This window comes from Myodes glareolus, chromosome 26 (assembly GCF_982192425.1).
Source record: "Myodes glareolus chromosome 26, mMyoGla1.1, whole genome shotgun sequence".
Lineage (NCBI taxonomy): Eukaryota > Metazoa > Chordata > Mammalia > Rodentia > Cricetidae > Myodes > Myodes glareolus.
Genome location: NC_142051.1, coordinates 30,287,116 through 30,311,437, shown reverse-complemented (window position 1 = coordinate 30,311,437; position 24,322 = coordinate 30,287,116). Strand labels below are relative to the sequence as shown.

Genomic DNA, 24,322 nt, shown 5'->3' with positions numbered 1-24,322 from the left:
TTTTATGCCTAAGGACATGAGTCAACACATTGTGGGCATCAAGGAGGGGAAGTTGGAAAGTAGGAAAAAAATACATCTATTACTATGAATGCATCAATTTCAATGGGGACACATGAAACCGTGCACATAGCAATTCCCTGCATAAGCACACATGTTCAAACATAATTTTGCTCAGAGAGAAAAATGATAAGCATTCTATTGAGGTTCTGGAATACAGTGGGCAGTGGCTTGCCTTTCTTTAAGACAGTGGATCTCAATCTTCCTAGTGTTGCAACCCTTCAATATGTTTCCTTATGCTGTGGTGGCCCCCAACCATAAAATTATTTTTGTTCCTGCTTCATAACTGTTATCTTGCTCCTCTTTATGAATCCTGATGTAAATAACTGTGTTTTCTGATGGTCTTAGGTGACCTCTGTGAAAGGGTCCTTCATCCCTCAAAGGGGTCACGACTCAGAGGTTAATAACCCCTGCTCTCAGGACCTCACACGATAGCTTGAAAGGCAAGTACCAGTTGCAGCCAATTCTCGATATACGAAAGAATCAAGAGCCAGTCAGGGTTCTAGGACTGCAACTGTGCATTTTCCGTGCCGGATTCCGTGCTAGGTGCTAAGCGGGTCGCATACTTTGCATCCTAATTTGCCCCAGCTGTGAGAGTGGCAATGTGACAGGTTCTTGTGTAAAAGAGGAATGTGGATGGGCTCAGAGAGGTTGAGCGAGTTACTCAGCATTTTATAACCGCTAGTCATGAAGTCTTATCTGTTCATGGCAATCCTGTGCAAGATTGTGACGGTAAATGCATCCCCTCCCCCGGGATGCCCACATTCATCATGCTTCCTTCAAACGTTTCCCTATGTTCTAGACTAGATAGGAGGTACTGGAGATCGCCAGTGCAATAGGCATGCAGAAGATGCTGTGACTATGGACCGCTTTTGATGCATGCACCAGGCTAACTTGGGACTGGGACAGTATGAGAAGTTCTCGATGGTCCCCTCTGGATGATATTTATGAATGAAAGGCAGATATGGTTAAGGAGTCTATCCGAACAATATTCCCACCGTTGAGAGATGACCTAAGGGTGGGGTACAGCTCTCCGGAGAGGGGTTTACAAGAAGGGGTGTTTTTAGATAGTGTGTGCCACAGAGGGCAGCGTCTTAGTGATGGATGTGATGGTATGTGCTACAATGCCAGTACTGAGGGGTCTGAGGCAGGAGGATGGCTGCAAGTTCAAGGCTAGTTGTAGCACTTAGCAAAACTAGGTCAGAAAGAAAGAAAGAAAGAAAGAAAGAAAGAAAGAAAGAAAGAAAGAAAGAAAGAAAGAAAGGGAGGGAGGGAGGGAGGGAGGGAGGGAGGGAGGGAGGGAGGGAGGGAGGGAGGGAGGGAGGGAGGGAGGAAGGAAGGAAGGAAGGAAGGAAGAAAGAAAGAAAGAAAGAAAGGAAAAGAAAGAAACAAACAAACAAGTTGCACCAGCCCTTTGCAAGTTTTAGATACTTTTGTCACCAAGGGCAAAGATCAGCTCTTGCCTCAGTTTGCAAGTAGACCTCCAGGAGGGACCATTGGGGAGGGGAGGAGATACCAAAGGAAGTTGAAGGCTGTGTGAGGGAAGGGTCAGTGCAGACTTGGCACCCTTGACGCTGCAGCAGCTGAAGCATGTCGTCTTCATTTCATCGAGCTGGATGCGCGGCTCCCAAGCCCCTCTCTCCATTTCCTGAGGAAGTCGATCCCGCCCTCGCTCTCTGCCATCTGGTGAGAGAGTCTCTTTGCTTTCCAAACAGTCTCGTGTTTACATTTCTTGCTCCATTCTCTTCCTGAATCCTCAACGAAGCAGCTGCTTTGAAGAGAAGCCCAAAGGATTGCCCTGGGATGGTTTACCTACTCACCCTCTTTCCTGTCCCAAAGAGAAACTTGCTTTCTTCTTCTCCCAGCATGACGTAGTGTGGGGACTTGAACTCTTGAAGTCCGTTGTTCTTATTCTTCTCATTTCAAAACTGAGAGTAATTGGTAGCCTTCCCCAAGTCTTGCATAAGGATGAATTTCAGAATGTCAGAAAAAGAACATGCGTACAGAACCTTTAAGAACATGTAATCATGCCAGTGTTGTTACATGCCTTAAATCCTATCACCATGGCAACAGAGACTGGTCATCTCTGGGTCCCAGACCAACCAGGGATACATAATGAGACCCTGTTTTTCCAAACAAACAAACAAGCATTTAATAATAGTAATGATGTCTGCTGGTACCAGGTATGCTGATAGATTCTAGAAATAATATCTACTTCTTTTTATTTCTGATATGCATGACTTTGGGGTCCTTTAGAATCTTACTATACAGACTGCTAGGTACAATTTCCCAGGTGTCGTGTTAAAAAAAAGTTGAATAAGAAAGCTTAAAAAGTGAGCTTGCCTCACTTACTCATCTTATTAGCATAAATAGGCAAGAAGGCAGCCTTTTTTATGTGTGTGGCGGGGGTGGGGTGGGGAATGAGATATTAACATGAGTTGTCTGACTTGCCACTTTCTGCCTCTTAGGAGAAGTCACGTGACAGGGATGCGTCAGCACTCTTCCATGTGACCTTGAAGAAAGGGGAGCTGGTTTTGTTCTTGAGTCAAAGTGAAAATTTGACTGGCATACAAAAATTGTACTCTATGAGTCCTTTTTTTTGGTCTGCTTTTAGAGGGATGACAAATAGGTAAGAGTCATCTCAAGCTTTGGGAAGGGATGTCATTAGCATTTAAAAGATGAACCTATGTCATCACTTGCAAATGGGTCCATCCCTGGGTGAAACCTTACTTCCTGTGTCCGTTTCCTCTGCAGAGTTGCTCTGAATAATTTGCTATGAAGTGCCGGCTCTGGATTGATTGCGCCTCATTTGCATGATAGGGAGAAAGTTCTAGCTGCCTGGAATTGTAGACTCCTTGGAGACTTGCTTTGCAAGACTTTGTGGTGGCTTTATTGGGTACCACTGGGTTGAAACAATGCAAGAAAGTTGCTCTGCAGGCTTATCTTTACACACTTCTGCAGACGGGGAGCGCAGGACCTGACCATCAGCAATGGATTTGTTACATTTCTGCACCATCAGTCCCACTAGGAGGGAGACATTTTCCAATGATTGTTTATTCACGAAAACTTAATTTCCATCTTGTTCTGAAACCCAGAGATACAATAATAAGCAAAACACTTGCAGGGTTTTTTTTTTTCCCTTGTTTCCATGGAGTCTGCAAATACTCTTGGCTTTCTGTGCTAATTTTCTGTTTACCTGGATCAAGAGAAATTCCAAGGTGGAAGGAAAGTTAGAAGTTCCAACAGCGGAGCAGTTTGTTAATTGATCAGTTAGCTCTTAGAATTCTGCAGAGACTAGACCCAAGAGTCAGAGGTTTATACTCAACCATGAGTAGACTCTTCTGATGTCCATTCATGCATTCTTTAAATAGTTACAGGAGACTTTTTCCAGCTTGTCTCCAGGCCAACCACCTTCCGCAGAACAGTGACACACTGAAAGTCCTGCCTTACGGTTGCTTACACTCCAGTGTGGGAGACAGACAAGCACAAATGGTTAAGGATGTTGCAACTCAACCCCGTTATGGAAATATGGGCACCATCTGCTAAGGATTGAACCACCCTGTTCCTTTTACAATACTTAGGATTTTTTCTCAGGATGGTTGTGTCTTAGTCAGGGTTTCCTATTGCTGTTGCAAAACACCATGGCCAAACAGCGAGTAGTTTGGGGTGAAAGGACTTATTTGGCTTACACTCCGGCATTGCTGTTCATCACCGAAGGAAGTCAAGACAGGAACTCAAATGGGGTAGGAACCTGGAGGCAGGGACTGATGCAGAAGCCATGGAGGGGAGCTCCTTACTGGCTTGCTTCCCATGGCTTGCTCAACCCCACTTCTTATAGAACCTAGGACCAAAGCCCAGGAATGGCGTCACCCACCATAGACTGGGCCCTCGCCCATTGGTTAATTAAATGAGAAAATGCCTTACACTTGGATCTCATCAAGGCATTTCCTCAACTGAGGCTCCTTCCTCTGATGACTCCGGCTTGTGTCAAGTTGACACACAAAACCAGCCAGTACAGGTTGATGAAGATGCTGCCCTCATCATGGTCTATACTGTATAAAGGAGAATTCAACTGTAAGAGATTGCCTCTCTCTCTCTCTCTCTCTCTCTGTGTGTGTGTGTGTGTGTGTGTGTGTTGTTTTTTGATACAGGATCCTGCTGGCCTGGAACACATCACATAGCCTAAGGTAACCTTAAACTCATGGCATCCTCCTGCCTCAGTCACTGAAGTGATGGGATTGCAAGACTACAACATCACGCCCAGCATTGCACAACTCATATAAATAGTGTAGACATAGTGAACAATGCACACCAGTCACAAATGTAGATGAGTAGGCGCTATAAGGAGCAGGTTAAGATAGTAAACCCCTAATTCTTACCTTGAATATACACTCGCTACACGAGCAGGTAGTGAGGAGACCTTCCAGGCTGTCATGCCAATTTCTGCCATGGTTGTAACCATGATAGAGTACTTGCCTACAATGTGCAAAGAAATAAGCAGAGACAAATAAACAAAAATAACCATTTTTTGAAGTGTGGAGGCTGAAACAAGGTTGTCATGAGTTTGAGGCCAGTCTGGACTACATAATAAGTTTCAAGCCAGCCTTAGTTGCAGAGTGAGTCCTTGTCCCAGATATGCAGCCATACGCAAAGACACACATGCATGCACACAGAGAGACATTATACACAAGCACACACATATACCCAGAGATACACATACATACACAGAAATACACACACACACACACACACACACACACACAAACACATTATACACAGAGATACAGACACACATTCTACATACACATTCTATATAGACATACACTCAGACAGACATACTCACATATATGCATCATACACAGAGATACACACAGACACATACATTATACATACACATTACACATAGCACTCAGACTGGCAGACATACTCACATATACACATTAAACACACAGAGAGACATATGTATACACATTGTACACAAACACACATACATACAGACATGCACATAGACATTATACACACACAGACACACATGCATGTTGTACACAGACATACATGCATCATTGCTGGGGGAGAGAAGAAAACTGACGTGGTTGATAGACCTCCCTGAGATGCTACTCTAATACCTTTGTGTTGCTTGACAGAATGCTTGACAACCAACTGATGGGAAAATGATTTACTTTGGTTTCATTCTGAGGCTTTCAGTCCATTATGGCAGAGTTCAGTTTATTATGGTGGTGGGCACATGTGGCAGAGACTGTTCGATCATGGCTGACAGGAAACAGAAAACAGAAATGGACGGAGTTAGCGCCTTCAGATGCCTCTCCTTAGTATTCTTCTCTCACCAGCTAGTCTCCAACTTCCAAAGGTTCTAGAGGTTTCCTAAATAGTGCCTACCAGCTGGGGACAAATACGAGATAGAGAGAGAGAGAGAGAGAGAGAGAGAGAGAGAGAGAGAAGAAGAAGAAGAAGAAGAAGAAGAAGAAGAAGAAGAAGAAGAAGAAGAAGAAGAAGAAGAAGAAGAAGAAGAAGAGAGAAAAGAAAAGCCTGTGTTACACACATCATATTTAACCATATCTAAGAAACAAATGTTAGGAGGTTTCCGTGAGAAAGTGGTTCTGAGTAATATAAAGGATTTTCCACTCACAAAGCACAGGGGTCTTGAGGAACAAGTGTATTTAAAGAGGCTGATACAGACAGAGCATAGTAGAGAGAGAAAGCGTTGTAAGGCATGGGAATTCAGGTACAGTGGTAAGTTATACAAGCCTTGGTTGTGAGTTCAGATCTGACTGGGCGTGTGATTTTTTTTTTTTTATTGTGGCATTTCAGGCCGGCAGCGACAGTTTATATTTCCGGAGTACACTACTGTCGAAAGCACGGAAGGGAAAACACTGTTTGTTGTAACCCTCATGGCCGCCCTCCAATAATGGTCACGGAGCTTGGTGGGAAGTGTCATGGTACCAGGGACAAACAGGAGGAGTGACTGTTTTGTTTTGAGATTGTGTTTGTTTGTGGTATTAGGGAACAAGCCAGACAACATGGACAAACAGGGGAATGGAAAGAATCAAGATGATACTCAGAATTTGGGCGTGAACTGCCATCCTGCAAGCATGGAAATGCTATAACTGGCCATGCTCATTTGACATATGGTTGGGACTGATAATAATAGTCGGAGAATTTTTGAGACATTTCTCAAGGAATGTATCAAGTGTCTTACACACAATTCCAACAATTCCATCTAATCGTCCACACGTCCGCCAAGGGATTTCTTTTCTTATGCCCATGTTGCGGACGAGGAAACGGAGGCACAGAGAGATTAAATAAGTTTCTGAAGGCCACAGGTTAGTTGATGGCAGAACAGAGAGGAACATTTGGGCCAACAGAGAGGAACATTTGGGCTGTCGGATTCTGAAATAGATGATTCCTATTTCTCACTCTATCCACCCTCCTTCCCTCCCTCACCTGCCACTCTGAAAAAGAATAAACACTTGGTCTCCTCGGGCTCTCTTGGTGGTGTCAGGGGAGCTGAAGTTGACTTTTGGAGCTGCTATTTAGGTTAACCATTCAGCTATTGCCCAACAAAGCAGTCTTACTTTTACAGCAGGAAGGCAGGAGTTTACCTCCTTTGGAACTGCTGATCCAAACCCAGAGCCAGGGGTGATTTCACAACCTTTTATCACTCCTGTGTGCCTGGGGAGGCAGAACACACCCAGAACAGTGTCTTTGCCTTCAGGTGCAGCTTGTAGATGCCAACTTTGAAAGGATTTCCTATTGCTAATAAAATAGTAACTGGCATTAACTGTCACATAATGGCCTCATCTCTGCCCGTCCTTTTATGGGTACTTTATATATAACACCTAATTTAAGCTTTTAAAAAGATTCAAAAATGCCATTTCAGCAAACCCAAGGCCCAGAGGGGTTTCATAATTTGTGTATAGTGGGGGCACCAAAGTGACAAAGCCAAAAATTGAACCCAGGTTTTATTTTGATGATGCTCTACTTCAGATATCATTGCCTTTGTAAAAAATAGAAACGGCAAGAAGACCAAACCCTTGCGCTTGAAATGTATGAGGTGAACATAGCCCAGGCATGTGTCTTTGGAGCTACGTCTGAAGTGTCTTACCACAAGAACTTGTCAAGCCCCACAAATGTGTTATTACTGTGCTTCATGTAGTAAATGTGTATTAAAATTCTCGAGAATTGACTACCAAACATTCCTTTGACAAACATTTCAGATGACCAATGTTTTCCAGTTTTAACTGTCAACTGCTAGTAGAAAAATCCCCAAGTTTCTGGAGAATAAATGCTTAATCGCTTTTGTCTTTTTACGTCAGATTTGCGCAGATAATGTATAGTGTCATCGTAGGCGTTAAACAGAAAAGGGTCCCCTGGGGTGCCATGGACGAGCTCTAAAACTGTTGGAGGAACTGCAGGCACAGGGTGTGGGGTGAGCTTGGGAAGGCTTCCAGCTTCTCAGAACCCAGTGAAGTCCACTGCACTCCATAAAGCTACGAAACCCAGTGCTGAAAGACTTTAATTGCTGCTGCCGCAAAGCCTTGCTGTCTTGCTCAGGTGCAGCCGGCAGACATATCCAGCCTCCAGCCTCTCCTCTCCACTTTCCCTTCTCCTAAGAAACCTTGCAGAGTCATGCCTGACAGACTGACGGGGCCTGAGTCACATCGACAAGTTTAGCAAACTAAGCGGAGGCTGAGAGAGCTCGCTTTTTGCTTTCTAGGCATTCTGGACAGGATATGCTAGAAGAAAAGTACAATGGGAATTGGAAAGCTAACCGTGCTATATCCCCCCCCGCCCCCCCCCCCACTTGCTTGCAACAAGGTATTCTAATCTCAGGCATCTGCTAGCTGGCTTATGAATGGAATCAAACCCTGTGTGCCATTTTAGACATTCGTATTTATTCTCATTAATCGGATTGTACTTTTTAGCTGCCTAAAACAGTGTCCCAGCTTTCAGAGAACATGGAAGAGTCCAATAGAGGGTGTGTGATGTACAAACCTGAGATGCACCCTGAGAAATCTCGATTCCTTATGACAGTCAGGAATCTGCATTTTAAGTCAGCACCCAAAATGATTCTGCTCCCTGTTACCGTAAGAGAGCCTGCTCCCCTTTTTCCATGTGGTGCACAGTCGAGGAAAGGGGAGCCCCCCCAGTAATTTTATCTCGTTCAGCAGAAGGCAATTGGTGTGTTTGGCAGTTTGGGATGCTGGTCTCCCCGACCTTTGCATATCAGGCTTGTTGTCCAGTGGGATGAAGAAAATGGCCAAGATTGGGAATGTTTGTTGAGTTCCTGCTTTCCTCTCTGCCAGAAGGAGGTTTTGAGAAAGCAGATTGTAAAAGTTGATTGTATCATAATCGAGCGGAAAAACCCAGGGAACAGAAAAGTTTGGGTTTGGAGGGGCTGCCTGACCTGCTCCCTGATGTGACACATTTTAATGTTTTTATTAGCATCAGAAATTCTATACATAATAAAGGGTTCGATTATGACGTAGTGTATTTTATTTATACTAACTCCCCTTTCCTTCCTTTTCCCCTCTCCTCTGCTAATCCTTTACTCTACCCAACTGCCCCCCCCACTCTCACAGCTTTTTTTGGGGGGGAAGGGGCGCTCAATGTTTCATTAGTGGGGTTGTTAGCTGTTGTATGGGTGAGAGATTTGTTTGCAGGGACCTTTGTGTCTTATCAGTAACTATACTTCTAAGGAAAGTGGCTGTCCCAGTCCCTCCCTAATTAACCATTAACTGTGTATGAATTCTCAGGGTTGACAAGGAGTTTGTTAAAAATTGAAATGGCCCATGACCGTCCCCCCACCATGCCACCATTTGGGCAGTTACCCCAACAATAATTCACATTTAATTACACCCCTGGCAGGAAACACAAGGGGTCGTCCTAGGATGCTCTGGGCGCTCACTTTCAGACTTAGTGGGAGCTTACTACACTCGTTTTCCATGACTGGATTGTTTACAGTTGGGCAGATTTTTACAGATTTTAAAGAATTCTGGACTCTGGATTTTCACGAGCTAGCATATTTTGCGAGCCAGCCTCCTCTGTAGGAGAGCACAAACTGTCGGTCATGAGTCTATTGCTGGTCAGTTTGAAGGGCAGCTAATTAGAGTGTGATTGAACAGTTGTCATCATAAAGGGCAGGGCCTGTGGAGATTCTGGATGGAATGTTTTCAAAGGCTCAGGAGGTTTTCACTTGCTTCTTCTTTTCTTTCTCTTTAATTGAATTTCTGTACTCTGACCAGTTCTGGGAACTGTTCCTCTTATGTGTTTTCTTCTTCTTCTTCTTCTTCTTCTTCTTCTTCTTCTTCTTCTTCTTCTTCTTCTTCTTCTTCTTCTTCTTCTTCTTCTTCTTCTTCTTCTTCTTCTTCTCCTCCTCCTTCCTCTTCTTCCTCCTCCTCCTCCTCCTCCTCCTCCTCCTCCTCTTCTTCTTCTTCTTCTTCTTCTTCTTCTTCTTCTCCTTCCTCCTCCTCCTCTTCCTCCTTCTTCTCCTTCTTCCTTCTTTTTGAAAAAACTATATTCCAAAGAGTCAGCAAGAGATGTGCCCTCCTATGTTCAGAGTCTTCTTGGCTGATTCTGTCCCATCTCATCCTCATAATATTGATGCGAATTAGCTGTTAACCCCATTTTCTAGTGGACTCCTAGGTCGAGGTCACCCCACCCCATTTTTGGTAGAGCTAATAAAGAACTGTTTATAGGAAGATTTCCTGACCTGTGCTTTCGCGGTTGTCTTTAGCAGAATAATACACACACCAGCTCAAAGGCTTATCCTAGCATCACACAGGCAGATCTGCAGGGCCCAGAGTCTGGCTCCTCCTGGAAATCAAACCTTCTGAGCCGAGGTTGTCTTCCTCCCCTCCCGCCCAGGTGAGTCATCCCCTCTGGGCTGTTTGCAAGAGAGAATTGCTGAGGCTGTCATTTCAGCCTCCTCCTATCCCCCTTTAGGAAGGTAGAGGTGAACTTTCTACCGTTCCAGATGCTGCCCCCTCTGCTCTGTCCTTGTATGACCAGCTGTTCCTAGGCATTCCAGTGACCCCGCCCCCTCTCAAGTCTGTGACCTCTCCCCCGTGGTCCGAGTTCAGTTCCAGCACTACACTGACCTTGTCATGGTCACCCACCTTCTGAGCTGATTAGGAACTGCCCGCGTGTTTGACCTCTGTTTGTGCGTGTTTCGCTCGTCATACCCTTGCGTGTAGCTCTTTCTCTTCTGTTGGCCAAAGGTCATCCTGGCTAGGCTTCTCTTCTGCTCATCTATGTATCTATATGACTCTGGGAATACTGCCGCTTTTTACCCACTCAGTCAGGTTGTAACCGGAAAATCAATTGTACCTACCCTTGGTGCCACTCACTAGCTGTTAGTCAGGAAGGCCTCCCGTTCTAGTTCCGCGTCTGGAGCTTGGCCACTTCACTCTGACGCTGACTCCCATCTTGCCCAAATATGGACCAAGTTGCTAGCGCTCTTCTTATGGATCTCCTACCTCTCCGCTTGCTCCCCTTTCCCGCTCCTTGCTCCTTCCATTTGATGCCTGGTCATCCTTTCAGGAGTGAGTCAGATCTTGACACTCGTCTTTCTAGGGCCACCAGTCCCTCGATAGTAAAATTGCCACAATTGGCAAGGCTTTCTGTCTTTGCCAGGAGAAGAATGCTACTCTTAGCCTTCATGAGAGGTGCTCCCGGCTGAAGTAGGTGGCAGTTAATGTAGGGACTAACAGCTGGTCTGTCTGAGGGAAATAAATGGCTGAGAAATGGCTGAGAAGAGATTGGCCCTGAGTTTAACATCTGCTTTATCCCCTCCAGGGCTCAGTAAATTCCGTGAAGGAGAGCCAGAAGAATTGGGGGGGGGGGGGGGTTGTCCTGTAGGAATGCTGCCTCTTGTGGATATGGCCTGACCATTGGTCTCTCTGCCAGGCTAGATTAACTGATACCATTTCATTTTGTGGGGGAGGGGACTTCATGTGATCCCAACCCTCACTGAAGGATTGTGGCCAGCTATTGGATGCTAGGGGAGAAGCAAGTGTTGTGAACACTGATTAGTGGCCTGCATTCCATCCCATTCCCACCCCACTGCCTCATGCCAGTGACCAGGATTGAACTGAGCTAAATCCTTGGCTCCGCAAATACTGTGTTCTGTGAACATTTCTTGGCCCCTCTCTTTCTTTGGACCCTCTCTCCTTACAGCTCATTTAACCGTCCTATCTCCTCTGTACCTTTGAAGAAACGTCTTTCAAGCTACCTAAGTGCCTCCATCTCTAGAGAATTTGCAGACGTATTGAACATCTCACTCAATTAGAAGTTGATTGCGAAGTCCTGGTGTGTGATCTGGTCCTTGTCCGGCTCCCCCCAGCCACTATTTCCTTCAACAGATTTTAATCCTGGCGCTTTCCACTCAGTTGCTTTGCTGATAGCTTGAGCTTCTACTGGTGTTCCTGTGTCTTCTCTGCTTTTATCTTATCTGCTTTTCAAGTACTCAAAAGTTTATTTGTTGGATAAGTCTCTTTGAGAGGCTTTCTAAAAAGCAGAAAACATCTGTGCCAGTTAGGGAACCTTTCAATTTAAATTTTGGGTTGCTCCCTTCCCTCTAGGTATGTAAATTGTTTCTTTTAAAGTACAGCTTAGAATGCATTCATTTACCTGTTTATTTCAGCCTTGTGGTTTTTTGTTTTTTGTTTTCAGTGAGGAACTGATTACAGGACTAGGGGTGGAGGTCTGAACAGGGCTTACTTGCCTAGGAACCGGTTAAGTCAAAGGAACGATATCTCTCCCTCTCAGTGCACAGACCTTTACATAAAACTTAATGGTTCGTTGCATGTAAATGGGATCAGTTTTATTATCACACTGGCCCAGCTTAGTATAGCCTTTGTGAAAACCTAACAGTGATTTCCTAGGGGCAGGGCCTGAAGGAAGGTACTTAGTTTCTCAGTATCGTGTTTTATTGGCTTCCAGAACAGGGCCATGTTTACTTGGTAAATGAAAGTATCCTAGGAAATATTATTTGCCAATTGTTCATTCTTTGTGAAGCCCTTAGTAAACATATGTTGAATTCCCCTTTAAGTAGCCATTGTATATAACAAGAATTTTTACTGGGAGTGGTTTTTTTCCCCCTTCCACAATAGATTAATACTTTAAAGTTTTTAGAGTTCCTATTAAATTCATTGCTTCTATATTAAGCAATTCATTTCTGGGAAAGGCAGAACTGCTTGCTTGCTTGCTTGCGAGAGTAGCTCTGTCCATATCCCAAGGATGGCCTAGAGTTTGCTTTCTAATCTAGGTTTCCACTCAGCCTCCCGGAATTGCAGGTATCCACCACCATGCTAAGTTCGGTGTCAATTTTTTTGTTACAAGCGCTCATCCACTACACACTTACCACCATGCATATGGTCAAATACCTTTAACTTTTCTTTTCAAAAAACGCCTGCTTTGCATCTCTTCCAGAGGAGATGTAAAGATGTACAGAGTTGGCCTCACAGGGAAGTGGCTGTCCTGCTTAGCGGGTTTCACGGAGCAATGACATTTAGGAAGGAATTCTGCTGTTTCCTTTCTCCCTTGGAAATGACTAGGCAGAAATCAGAGAAAGTTTGGGTCCGTGTACAGTGAGTAGCTGTACCCCTGATAACGCTTGATGCAAAGTTTTTAAGCAATTAAAAAAAAAATCAGAGAAAGAAAATGGTAGTAAAACACGGAGTGCTTGTTTGCCAGATGAGAACTGTGTTGTTGGTTTACTTGGGAAAAGTCTGTTTCTTATGACCTCAAAAGACCTGAGCTTAAGACTAATTGCTCTACCTGTGCCTTGATAATTTACTTCCCTGACTCTGGGTGGCTAAGCCAGTTGGGTATGCTCCAAGACACATTTGGGCTACAAAAAAAAAAAACAAAACAAAACAAACAAAAAAAACCCTGCCTGCTTCCAGAGTGGGCTCGTGACATTAAAGAGGAAATGAATGGCGCTTCTGGCAGCAGAGGCTGTTTGGTCCGTGGCCCTCGTTCTAATACCCACTCTGTTGGTTCCCCTGCGTACAGAACACGGGCCACTCTCCCTTCCCTTTATGACATTGTGGAGTCCATAACATGGAGCCTCGTAATGTATCGTTTTAAAAACTCCTCACGCAGTAGGTGCATGGGGAAGGGGATTTTTGTACTTCAGGTTTACAGAATTGGGGTGTTCTGGTTTTTTGAGTAGCCTGGCCCGTGTGAGAGTTGGTTCCTAGTGCCGAGTAGGAAACGGCGCCAGTGCCACACGGGGGACGTCTCTGTGCCCACACAGGTTCCGAGCAAGTGAATAGTGTTCTTCAGGGGAGCAAACCCTCTTGCTGGATTGTAGCTTTGTGCTGTGTGGCAGGCTGCGTTCAGGGGATCAAGGATTAGATGAATGTTTCCCTGGCGTCCTGTTTAAGGTTGTTCTCCCCAATGATGCTTTGTTTGGGGGGAGAGTACAGGGGTGAGCTACAGCTTCCTCCTTCGGCCGCTGTCATTTCGACTATAAAACCTCCTCTCAGGAAAGGACCTGAGACCTGTCCTTTCCAGTGGAGTGTGAACTGTACACTCTACTGCTTCCTGCTCGCAGGACTGTTTCAGTTGCGTGACTGAGTCCTAACAGGACATGAAGATTTTTCAGATTTTTCGTGATTTCCCTCCCATAATGCCCGTCATTTGAAAGCAGTCTTTTGCAATGAAAGGATATTGTAGTAAGTTTTATGGGGAGTGTGTGGGAGATCCTTTTGATCCCTACCTCAAAAAAAGGAAAAAAAATCAAGCCCTGCTGTCAGTAAGATTTGTTTAGTGTGTCTGTGTGGCAAAGGTTATCTCAAAGGGGAGGGTTATCACACACTGAGTGTGGCCTAGAGAGAAGACTTGGGCCGCCCTAGTACAAAGTAGCCAAAGAAAATGCCATTCAGATGAAGAGAATGTTGCAGAACAAAACAGCAAGTTGATTCTGCAGGTCAAAGAGATACATTTAGAACAGAGCTCACATTTTGCCTCTGCGCGGTATCTCCACGGGGATGTGTGCTTACTTACGTCTGTGCGCACACCCATGAAGGGAGGCGCTGGTGCAGGGCTCTCCTTGAAGCTTTTAGAACTTGGTGAAAGAGGGGGAGAAAGAGAGGAGGACAGGGATTCTGTTCCTATCTTGGCACGCTTCGCTGGATTTTTTCCTAACTGTCTCTGCTCTCAACACAGTTGAAAAGTAAAGTATGGAGCATGGTATCCGATCCCCCCCAAACGGTGTCACAAGATCTGTGTATGAAAGTACATATTCTCCATGACAGATAGGAGTTTATCTGTCATTTAAAGGCCATACGCTGTTCACCGTTACTTCAGTCTGTAAAGGACTTCCTACGACTTATTACGCAAGCTTTTCATTCTTCCTTATTTTACTTTATTTATTTTATGAGACGAACATCCCACAGTGAAACCCAGGCTGCTCTGAAACTTACTAGTTCAGAGTTAACTAGGCTGGCCTTGAAATAACAGAACTAACTGCCTTCCCGAGTGATAGGATTATAGGTGTGAACCAGCCCTGCTGGCTTATTTAAACATTCCTCAATTTTTTTTCCATCTAGCTAATCCAAAGTTCATAAGGCACACAATGAATGGTTGTGTAGTTCCTCTGGTTGGGAGAGTTCCTCATTTTATTTTAACCAGCAGGTTTGTAAGAAGGGTGAGGCTTGGGGCTGTTAAATGGGTCTGTGTGTCAGCCAGGAGGAATCAACTGGCTTGTTCAAGGCCATATGGTAAGGGGCTCCAGAGTGTTTGAATCCTGTGTTGGTTTCTCATGGTTTCTGAGAGAGAGAGTGTGTGTAAGAGAGTTCTCCCCCCCACACACACCCTCGGGAAAACTTTGTTCAATCAAAATCTTACTCAGAGGCATGAATAAAGAAGAGTACAGAAAGAAGCTGGATTTCTTGGTTTAAGATAGAGGGGAGGGGGCCAGAGTTCTGATAGAGGCAGCTCATTCTCCCCAGGAATGAGGGCTTGATGTGGCCTCATTACTACATCCTCCACTCCTTCAGGAAGTGCTCTTTGACGTCTGTTTTGCTTTTATATTTTGGCTGTGAAAACCACGACAAATCCAGAGGCTTACAAGAATGCAAATATGTTAGGATTTTTTCTGAGATCATAAGGCTAAAGTCAAATAGTTCTTCCCAAGGACTCTAGGGAGGAAAGCATTTCCTTCTACTTTCCAGGTTCCAGAAGTAGCCTTGGTCCTGACTCTTGGGTATTTTCTCTGTTTTCAGAGCTAGCTGTGGTCAATCCCGTGTGTCATTATTTCTCCAACCAGAGACAGTAAACAGTCTCCATTTTAAAGGACACTGGTGGAAAGAACTGGGTTCTCCAACTCAAGAGAGTGGGTTTTAGTTCATTCGATTACATAAAACTACGCATTCACAGGTTCCATTATTAGGACACAGTCATCTTCCGGGATAGTATGCTGTCCCCAGGATGGACAAGACGTGTGTTCACACACCACCAAAAAAAAAGAAAGATTTGAGCAACAGAGTCCATGGGTCTTCCCCAGGGAAGAACGTGCCACCTGGTTATCCAGCTTCCAGTGCTCAGCCCTGAAAACATACATACAAGTACAGGTTGAGCAGGTTTACTTAGGACTCTAAAATATATATGTGTATATAACAACAATTGAGGAGAACAGAGGCCATGAATCGGACCGAGGACAAGGGGAGGTAAATGAGAGTATTTGGAGGGAGCAAAGGGGGGCGGGGAGTGATGTCATTTTACATTAGCTCAAAAAAAAAGAAAAAAGTAATAACATTTTTAAAAAGACGAAGGGTCCACAAATGACAAGATGAAGAAGAAGGCAGGGAAAGGACGCCATCGGCAGGCTCGAGAAGAAACACATCTCTAGGATGATTGTGATGTGCATGGTGACTGACCGACTGGGAAAGAGAATGAAAACTGGAAACCAGACAGCCCTACCAATCCAGAACTCTGGAGCATCTTCTCAACAGCACAATGGAGCTGCTTTACAAAGGCCTCTGTTAAGTACAAGTTTAATATTTCTACTGAGGTCCAAGAAATCAGGGAAGAGAATGGGCTATGAAGTTTCTTACAGAATCATTGATCCTGAAAATTTCCTATGAATTCTGCATTCTTGACTCTGTTTCCTCATTCTCATGCTGAATTATACTAGAATAAATAGTAAGTTAGGTCTTTGCAAGAGAGGCAGGTTCTTCCTTCCTTCCCCTCCTTCCCTCCTTCCTTCCTTTCCTCCTTCCCTCCTTCCCCTCCTTCCCTCCCTCCCCTCCTTCCCTCCCTCCCTTCCTTCCTTCCTTCCCTTCCTCCCTCCCTCCCTCCCTCCCTCCCTCCCTTCTTTCTTTCTTTCTTTCTTTCTTTCTTTCTTTCTTTCTTTCTTTCTTTCTTTCTTTCTTTTCCTTTTTTGTAATGTACATTGGTGTTTTGAATGTTGGATTCCCCGGAATTGGAGTTACAGACACCTGTGAACTGCAATATGGGTGCTGGGAATTGAACCTGGGTCCTCTGGAAGATCAGTCTGTGCTCTTAACTGCTGAACCATCTCTCCAGTTCAAGGAGGTATTTTTTTTAGTGGCATCAAAGTACATACAAAACTCCATTGCAATGCAGATTTATTTGTAATGGCTTTGAAGTAAAGTTCTTCAAGAAGTAGAGGTTTTTCAGTGACATTTGGTTAAGTTAGCACAGGTTTGATTTTTCACCTTCATCAAGTACACTTCAATAACACCAGCGAAAAATAACTTCATAGACATTTGTATTTGACTGACAGCAAGAACTGAGGCTGTGCAGGTGAAATTATTTTGCAATTGTAGCAATCTGTCTTAATTGTATTTTAAGAAACTATTAAAGGACATACACGAAAAACTACGATCATCTGAATGGTGCAGAATATTCAGCTGTGCCTGGAATATGGAGCAAATGCCTTCCCATATGTCTGGTATTTGCAAAATTATTAAAGTGCTAGAGCTATGCCTTAATGTCCTTATAAATGATCTTACAGATTTCCTTGGGACAGTGTGTTGTACTTAGAAGGACAGGCGTTAGAATCAGTCAGGCTTGAGTTTGCATAGTGGTCCTCACAATTCGGAAATCACCTCAACTTCCTCATCTTTCAGATTAGGATGCATTAAAATTGTGTTTCTGTTATAAGATATTCAAGATGCTCAATATATAGTAAATCTTTAAAACGAATAGTTTTCTTCCTTGCATTGTTTCCCTCCTAGCCACTCTCTGCACTGACCTTCCCATATTTTCTGGTTTTGATGAGCTACTCACTCCTATTCAAAGTCAGCTTCTGTACCTAGACCCAGGTCTTACCTCGTCCATCTACTCAGATATGCATCTTTAGCCATTCCCTTTCTTTGACTGGCATCTCCAGTTGTTTCCTCTCCCTGGACCATCCCCAGTTGCACACAAGCCTGCTAATGTTTCCACCTTCTTTCAAATACCGCCCCCACCAACTCCTACTTCCTTGTCAACTACCACTCCGTTTTGTTTTTATTTTTGTAGCCCGTTTATTAAATTGCTTTCCTTTGAAAGAACATTCTTCAAAAGAGTTTCCTGTTCATTCTGGTTCCCTTTTGCTCAAGCTTCCTTAAGCCACTTCAGACAAGTTCTTTTGCCCTCCCCCAGGCTTCCTCAATCAAAATGCTTTGGCTAGTATTACCAATGGCTTCCATGTTGCTTACTCAAGCGGTTGGCTCTCAGTCTTTAACAGAATCTGGCCCAGACCCCTTGTGCTTCGCTTGTTGGCGTTTTATCTGTTTTTGTTTCCTATTGAGTCATGGTGTCATTCACAGCAGCTTTGGGATCCACCTGCCACAGACTCCAAGAGCCGCCGTGTGAGATTCATAGTCAGGAGATCCCACACTCTGCTCTTAGTTTTGTTTATACGTGTTTTTTCTTGTTTCTTTGATGTGTCTACATTCACGGTGCAGGTCTTGCATGACTTCTCATCTTCTGTGGGACCTGAACTCGAACACGGTACCATGGTCAGTACTTTGTTAGTGTCTCTGTTTAGAATCCCCTGGTGATTTAATCCATTCTTTTCGTTTAGAATCCAATGTATCTATGGAAGGTGGTATGTTCATTTCCAGTCCCAACAGACCCCATAGCTCGAATCCAGATTCCAATGTCCTGAGCTGGTGTCATTCCTGGAAGACCGCACAAGTTACCTTACAAGCAACACAGCTTCTGGTCTGCCCCATACTCATCTCAATTGGCACAACCAATCATTTGTTCAGGTCCAAATCTTTGAGTTGCCTTGAGTCTCAAGTCACTCCAATTGTAATTCCCTGGACCCAGGGATCAGCCTGCAGAGGGCCAGACTCTTGAGTGCTGACCCATGCCTTTTGATATCATCCTTGTGGCTCCTAGGGTATCTCTTCATTGCTATCTCTTTACTTGATTCCTTTTAAAACATTTCTGCCTTTCATTACCCTACAGCAATTACAGCGAGCTTGTTTATTTAAAGGAGTCTGTTTAAGTAATTAAGGTGTTTATCTTGAGACGTGGTTGTTTGTATTCCAGGCTAGCTTCAAATTTGCTATCTAATTGAGAATAGCCTTGAACTTCGACCCTCAGACTTGCTTCCAACTCTCAAGTGCTGGGTTTACAGGTGTGCACCACCATGCCTGGTTTATATGGTCCCAAGGATCAAACGCAAGGCTTCAGGCATGTTTACAAGCACTCCATTCCCAGCCCCTAACTTAATTTACTTCTGTTTGATTCTAATTCGAAGCTGGCTCCTAATGCCTTCTGCGAATCTTGTTCAGTCTTCGGTGCAGCCTGTTCCATTCACAGGAAAACTGGCTTGAGGACTGAACACCCATGATCCCCCGCCCTGTCCATCCTCTCTGATGCCATCTGCTCTTCCTGTTTACTCTAGCTCTTTAAATAAACATGATCCCTTCCGTGCACCTTCGAGACTTGGCCTCCTCTTTTCTCTGTAGTGCGTTTTCCCACAGATGTCTAAATGAACTCCGTTGGTTCCATCCAGTCCTTGGGGAGAAATACCGAGGAGGCACCCACTGATCCCTGTGCTTAAAATGCCAGTCTGTTTTCACCCATGTTGCGGTCCTGGGAGGATAATGACAAAGGCCAGCTCTGATGGTCTTTTCTTTAGACTCAGGGATGCCAGGGGATTTGATCCTCCCTATAATTCTTTCCAAACACATGACCTCAAGCTACGCGTGGAGCACGTCTGTATTTCATCCCAGAGAACACAACTGAAGAAGTAGATAAAGTATCACTGGTGCTAAATTGCTGTGTGATGTCCTGGTGAGGGACGGTCACTCTGGTAAAAGGATGAAGCTTCTCAACGTCCCTAAAGGGCCACTGAACTGGGACACTCTAGCTAGCGGGGCGGTCCTTCGTGACTGCCATCTGTCATTGCCACGTGCATCCCAAGTATGCAGCAACTGGCAGACATTAGCGATGGCTTTGAAACTGCGAGAGACTTCAGCTCAGCTGTGTCTGAGCTTGGCTGTCTGTCCTGAGTTTTCCTCTGAAGCTAGAGATAGTGTGGGTTCTGTTCCAGTCGCCGTATCAAAACCAGTGCCACAGTAACGAGAGTCACTAAGACTTTGATCTTCCTGTACTTGTAACATTGACGTCCACACTGTTCTGTGTAACTGCATCATGTCTAAGTAAACAGTACGCAGGACTGAAGTAAAAAAAAAAATTCTTTCCTGGGGTCCCAGAGCTTAAGAATATTGACTGTTCTTTCAAAGATCAGGGTTCGATTCCCAGCATCCTCATGGTAGCTGACATACTGTCTATAACTCCAGTTCCACAGTGTCTGACGCCCTCTTCTGACCACTGTGGGCATCAGGAACTTATTTGATGGGCAGAAAGAACACACATACACATTTAAGTGAAAATACAAGATACTTTGTTGTTAAAAATGCTGAGGACCACCAGAGGTGTTGGAAATAGGCACCCACAGACCCGATCACTCTATGTGTGTGTCATAGACCTTCAATCGGTGAAAACCACGATAGCTGTGAGGTGCAACAACAGAGCCCAGTGAGGTTGGATATGCCTGTCCAATCCCCAGTTCTTCTCTTACAAAATCATGCCTGTTTGTGATCTTTGGTTCAAAGGATCTCATTTTAATTGTTTTAGTATCAACCCCTTTCCCTGGCTCTGATTCTATTCCCTAAGCCCATATAACAGGCTACACATGACACAATTTCATTCTTGTTTATGGTTCACCTACTTAAGTTAAAGGTGAGGTTTATGGAGGAAGAAGTGTTTTGCCTTTTTGGTCAGGGTATCGCCCTAGTATCAAGAGCGTGGCACATGATATAGACTCAACAAAGTGCCCAATAACTATTTGCTGAATGAGCTGAGAAATTTTCATCTCTCACTGTCTCTGTCTGTCTGTCTGCCTCCCTCTTTCTCGCCAGCTTTTATTCATTCAGTGCCAGGCATGGTGCCTGGTGAAGACACACAGCATCATCTGCCTCCGTGTCTCCTAGGACCTACAATGTGAACATTCTTCTTGGAGAGGTCGGCAGGCTTGGACAGTTACCAAGGTCCTTGGGGAGGCTTCCCAAATCTTATCAGGATAAAGGGCCTTGGAGAAATAATTTTCAGGGGGAGTCACAGCTCAGCGTCAGCAATATAAAAGAAAGGCATCGTGAAATAAATACCTATGAAGGAAAACTGTGATATCAAGGGGAAATGTGTGTGCCAAGTTTTTCCCCAAGCAGGGATCCCCAAACAGATTTGGCCTTTGCTGTGGGCTGAGGGAGATGGTATAATGAGGAGAAGGTCCTCCACATTGATTGAAGTAGCCTTGAATAAACTAAAGTGGGATTATTACTGCCAAGGCAGAAAACCCCAAGTAGTGAAAGAAGGAAAGGTTTTTTGTTTGTTTGTTTGTTTTTCAAGGCAGGGTTTCTCTGTGTAGCAGTTCTAACAGTCCTGGAACTAGCTCTTGTAGACCAGACAGGCCTCGAACTCACAGAGATCTGCCTGCCTCTGCCTCCCAAGTGCTGGGTTTAAAGGCATGCGCCACCATTGCCCAGGTAAGGATAAGAGGTTTTAATTCCATCTGCAAGCTGCTGTATCCACCAAAGCAGTATTACAGTGATAGTTTTTAGTCAATGAAAATGGTCATGGGGTCCATTGTGTCAGGATGCAGATATGTATTTTAAGAAGATAATAATTTAGCTCCTCATAACATGTGGCGAGCTACAGAAGAAGGAAAGAGTCTAGCTTTGTGCACCTGTGTTATTGTATCATTTAAAAATGCCCCATAGGAACACTAGTGCATGAAAGATCTAACGTGTTTTTAAATGTTTTCACATGCTTTTGTTTATGTTATTTGTTTGTTCCGCCGTGGTCTTTTTTGGTTCACAAAGTCTTTTTGGGTCTAACCGGAGTCACATTTTTCTCTCTCTGTTTCTTTGGAGCCGTCTTTTTACTCCTTGTCTCCCCTTAAGATTAGTTGATGAATTGCTTTCTTCTCTGTGTTCCTAGGACATTTATCGGGGATTGAGGTGTTATTTATTTACCTGCTTCTGAGATTCAAGGACATCTTCATCGTCTTTGCTTTCCTGGTGACGCTGCAGTCACTGTCTCCCGACACTTGTTCAATAAATAATTACTGGAATAGAGAACTAGAGGAGGTTTTCGTCTTGGCCATGGATTCATCCGGCAAACACATATCGGAGGGTTTTTTGTATGCGAGGCACTGGCGTATGTGTTTTGTAGATGCTTGGGGGAAGAAAAGCAAATCAGATGCTTAAGGGCTGAAAATCCTGTGCTCTACTGTAAGGAAGAAAAACAAGTCATGAATAAAAATAACCAATCCATGGTGGAAGGTGTTATTTTCTTAGAGGGGTGTGTGTGTCTTGTGAAAGAGAGGGACGATTTGAAGGAGAGAGAGAGAGGGAGGGAAAGAGAGACAGAGGAGGGAGAAAGAGGAAGAGAGGAACAGAGAAAGAGAGAAGGGAGAGGTAGGGAGGGATAGGGAGAGGATGGGAAGGAGAGAGAGAGGAAGAGAGAGAGAGAGGGAGAGAGGGAGGAAGGGGGAGGGGAGAGGGAGGGAGAAAGAGAGAGAGAGAGAGAGAGAGAATTTCCCATTAGAGTTCAGAAATACCTAGCTATTGGCTAAGGTAGTTTTTTCCCTATAAAGTGGTTACCAAATTGACTCCACACTACGATTCTTTTGCTGTCTGAGAACTGAGGTTCAGTTCTGCCTTGGATCTACAGACACAGCTCAGCCTCCTGTGGCAGTGTGTGCTGATGCAGAGGTCGAAATGCAAGTTGCTCTCAAGGTTGTGTTCCTGCTTGCCAAACTGTCTGCATTTAAAATGAAAGTGGGTTCCCTCCAGCCCTAGGGTATGAATTTCATGCATTCCTACTTTTTCCCTGAGGTCCCCCCAGAGTGATAATTCCTCCACGTGTTGCTACAAGTTCATCCCTAATTGCTATTAGGAAACTGGCTGTGGAGAGCTTACAACAGAAATTAACAGTCAAGCCATTGAAAGAATAATTCAGTCAGGATTGTATCCAGGAATATTTTGTTGTTGTTGTTGCTCGTTTTCTTTGAAGTTTGGTGAGAGCAGCTGGAAGGCTTAGCATTTAATTATATTTATGCCCTCCGATTTTTAGAAACGTGCTGGTCTATTTGCATTTAACACATATGTTATACGGGGGTTACTGGTTTGCATAATCATGCATGTTTTTACCGATGGGCTCCAAGAAATGTTTCTGTTTTTGTTTAGACTTGGATTATCACTTGCATTTATCTTCAACTGCTCCTACTTAATCCTCTCGTCAAAACTAAGGAGATCTGCGGGAACCCCGTGACTGATAATGTAAAAGACATCACAAAATTGGTAAGTAGGGAATGATTTGGGCAGCTACGACTCCTCCCTATGCTTGCTGACCATAGATTTAGGGCAGTCTTGCCCTATGCGCATAGTTTCCTAAAACAAGGACTATATGAATCTGAAGGGCTTCTACAGGACAGATAAGAGATGTGTAGGTCATAGGATCTACTGGTCCATTGAACACCAATATAATGACTTTGGTTGTCGGCTGGTCTTGTCCTCTCTCAGTGAAAGACAGTGACTGGCTTTTCCCTGTTATCTGCTGAGTGGGTTTTTCTGTGTGGCTATGTGGCTATGTCTGCCACATGCTTTCTGCTCAGAGGAAGCTTAGCCAGAGGCCACCTATGATGACTATGTTCCCCTAACAGTACAAAGATTGTCATGTGTGGCAAGACATTTGATCCCAATGAACATAGCACGAGGTACTTCTCCCGCCCCTTAGAAACCACTCACCTTCATGCTTGTCTCTCTGGAAGCCTTCCCTCAGCAAAAGCCATTCTGAACACAACTGGCTTGACCCCAGCCAGTTTCCCGCTTTGTTTCTCTGGATGCTTCTTTCAAGACTCAAGACAGAGAGCCAAGCACAACGGAAATGCACTGTGTCGTACTCTCGTGACCTAGGAAAGATAGTTTATACTTGAACTTGGAGTACTGAGTGTGATTTCAGTATCATCAAAATTTGAGCTAGACACGATGACATACACTAAAAAGTGATGCTAGCAGCTGAGACAGAAGCATCATAAGGTGGAGGACAGCTTAGTTCTATATGATGACATAAAAGAAAGAAAAGTAATTTGAGTGACAATTCCTTAATTGTGTGCCTCTCGGTTATTAGAAAATTGACTATCGAGAACATAGGTGATACGAAAGAGGAAGAAAAAGGATTGTGATATGGAGAAAAGGAATAAAATATACTTCTTGGTATTAGTAGATGAAACAGAGGAAGTTCCATCTTTAGATATTCATTACTGGCTTATGAGTTGATTGTGTGTGTGTGTGTGTGTGTGTGTGTGTGTGTGCATGTGAGTGCATGGGTGTGGTGTTCATAACAGAACTTGAAAATAGAAGTTAAATTCCGTAGTTAGGGTTTAGCTAACTTAGCCTCAGTGAAGAATTAGAAGCACACACACACACACACACACACACACACACGTACACACTCACGATTTATGCAGATTCCTTGGCATGCCAGAACATTCCAGATTTAAAAGCATTCTTGCCTAGTGTGCACAAGGCCCTGAGTCTGTTCCCTAGCACTGAGCGTCATAAAATATGACAGCGTATGCATACGCCACCTGAAGGCCTGGTGAGCTAAGCAATACAAATAGCGGCTCTCCAGCTTAGCGCTGAGGACCACATATATGAGGGTGAGGAGGAAGGAGTTTTGGAAACATGGATCATGGTCCCTTTTTTCA

At 44.3% G+C, this 24,322-nt stretch overlaps 1 protein-coding gene across 4 annotated transcripts in view; it reads left to right on the top strand.

Moving 5' to 3' along the window:
- Window positions 1-24,322, top strand: part of Kitlg (KIT ligand) — an 82,218-nt gene that overhangs the window by 15,490 nt on the left and 42,406 nt on the right. For all 4 annotated transcript variants that reach the window (XM_087902162.1, XM_087902160.1, XM_087902161.1 and 1 more), the window contains exon 2: window positions 22,800-22,913. In XM_087902162.1, the coding sequence (XP_087758288.1) occupies window positions 22,800-22,913 (114 nt within the window). The remainder of the gene's footprint in view (window positions 1-22,799; window positions 22,914-24,322) is intronic.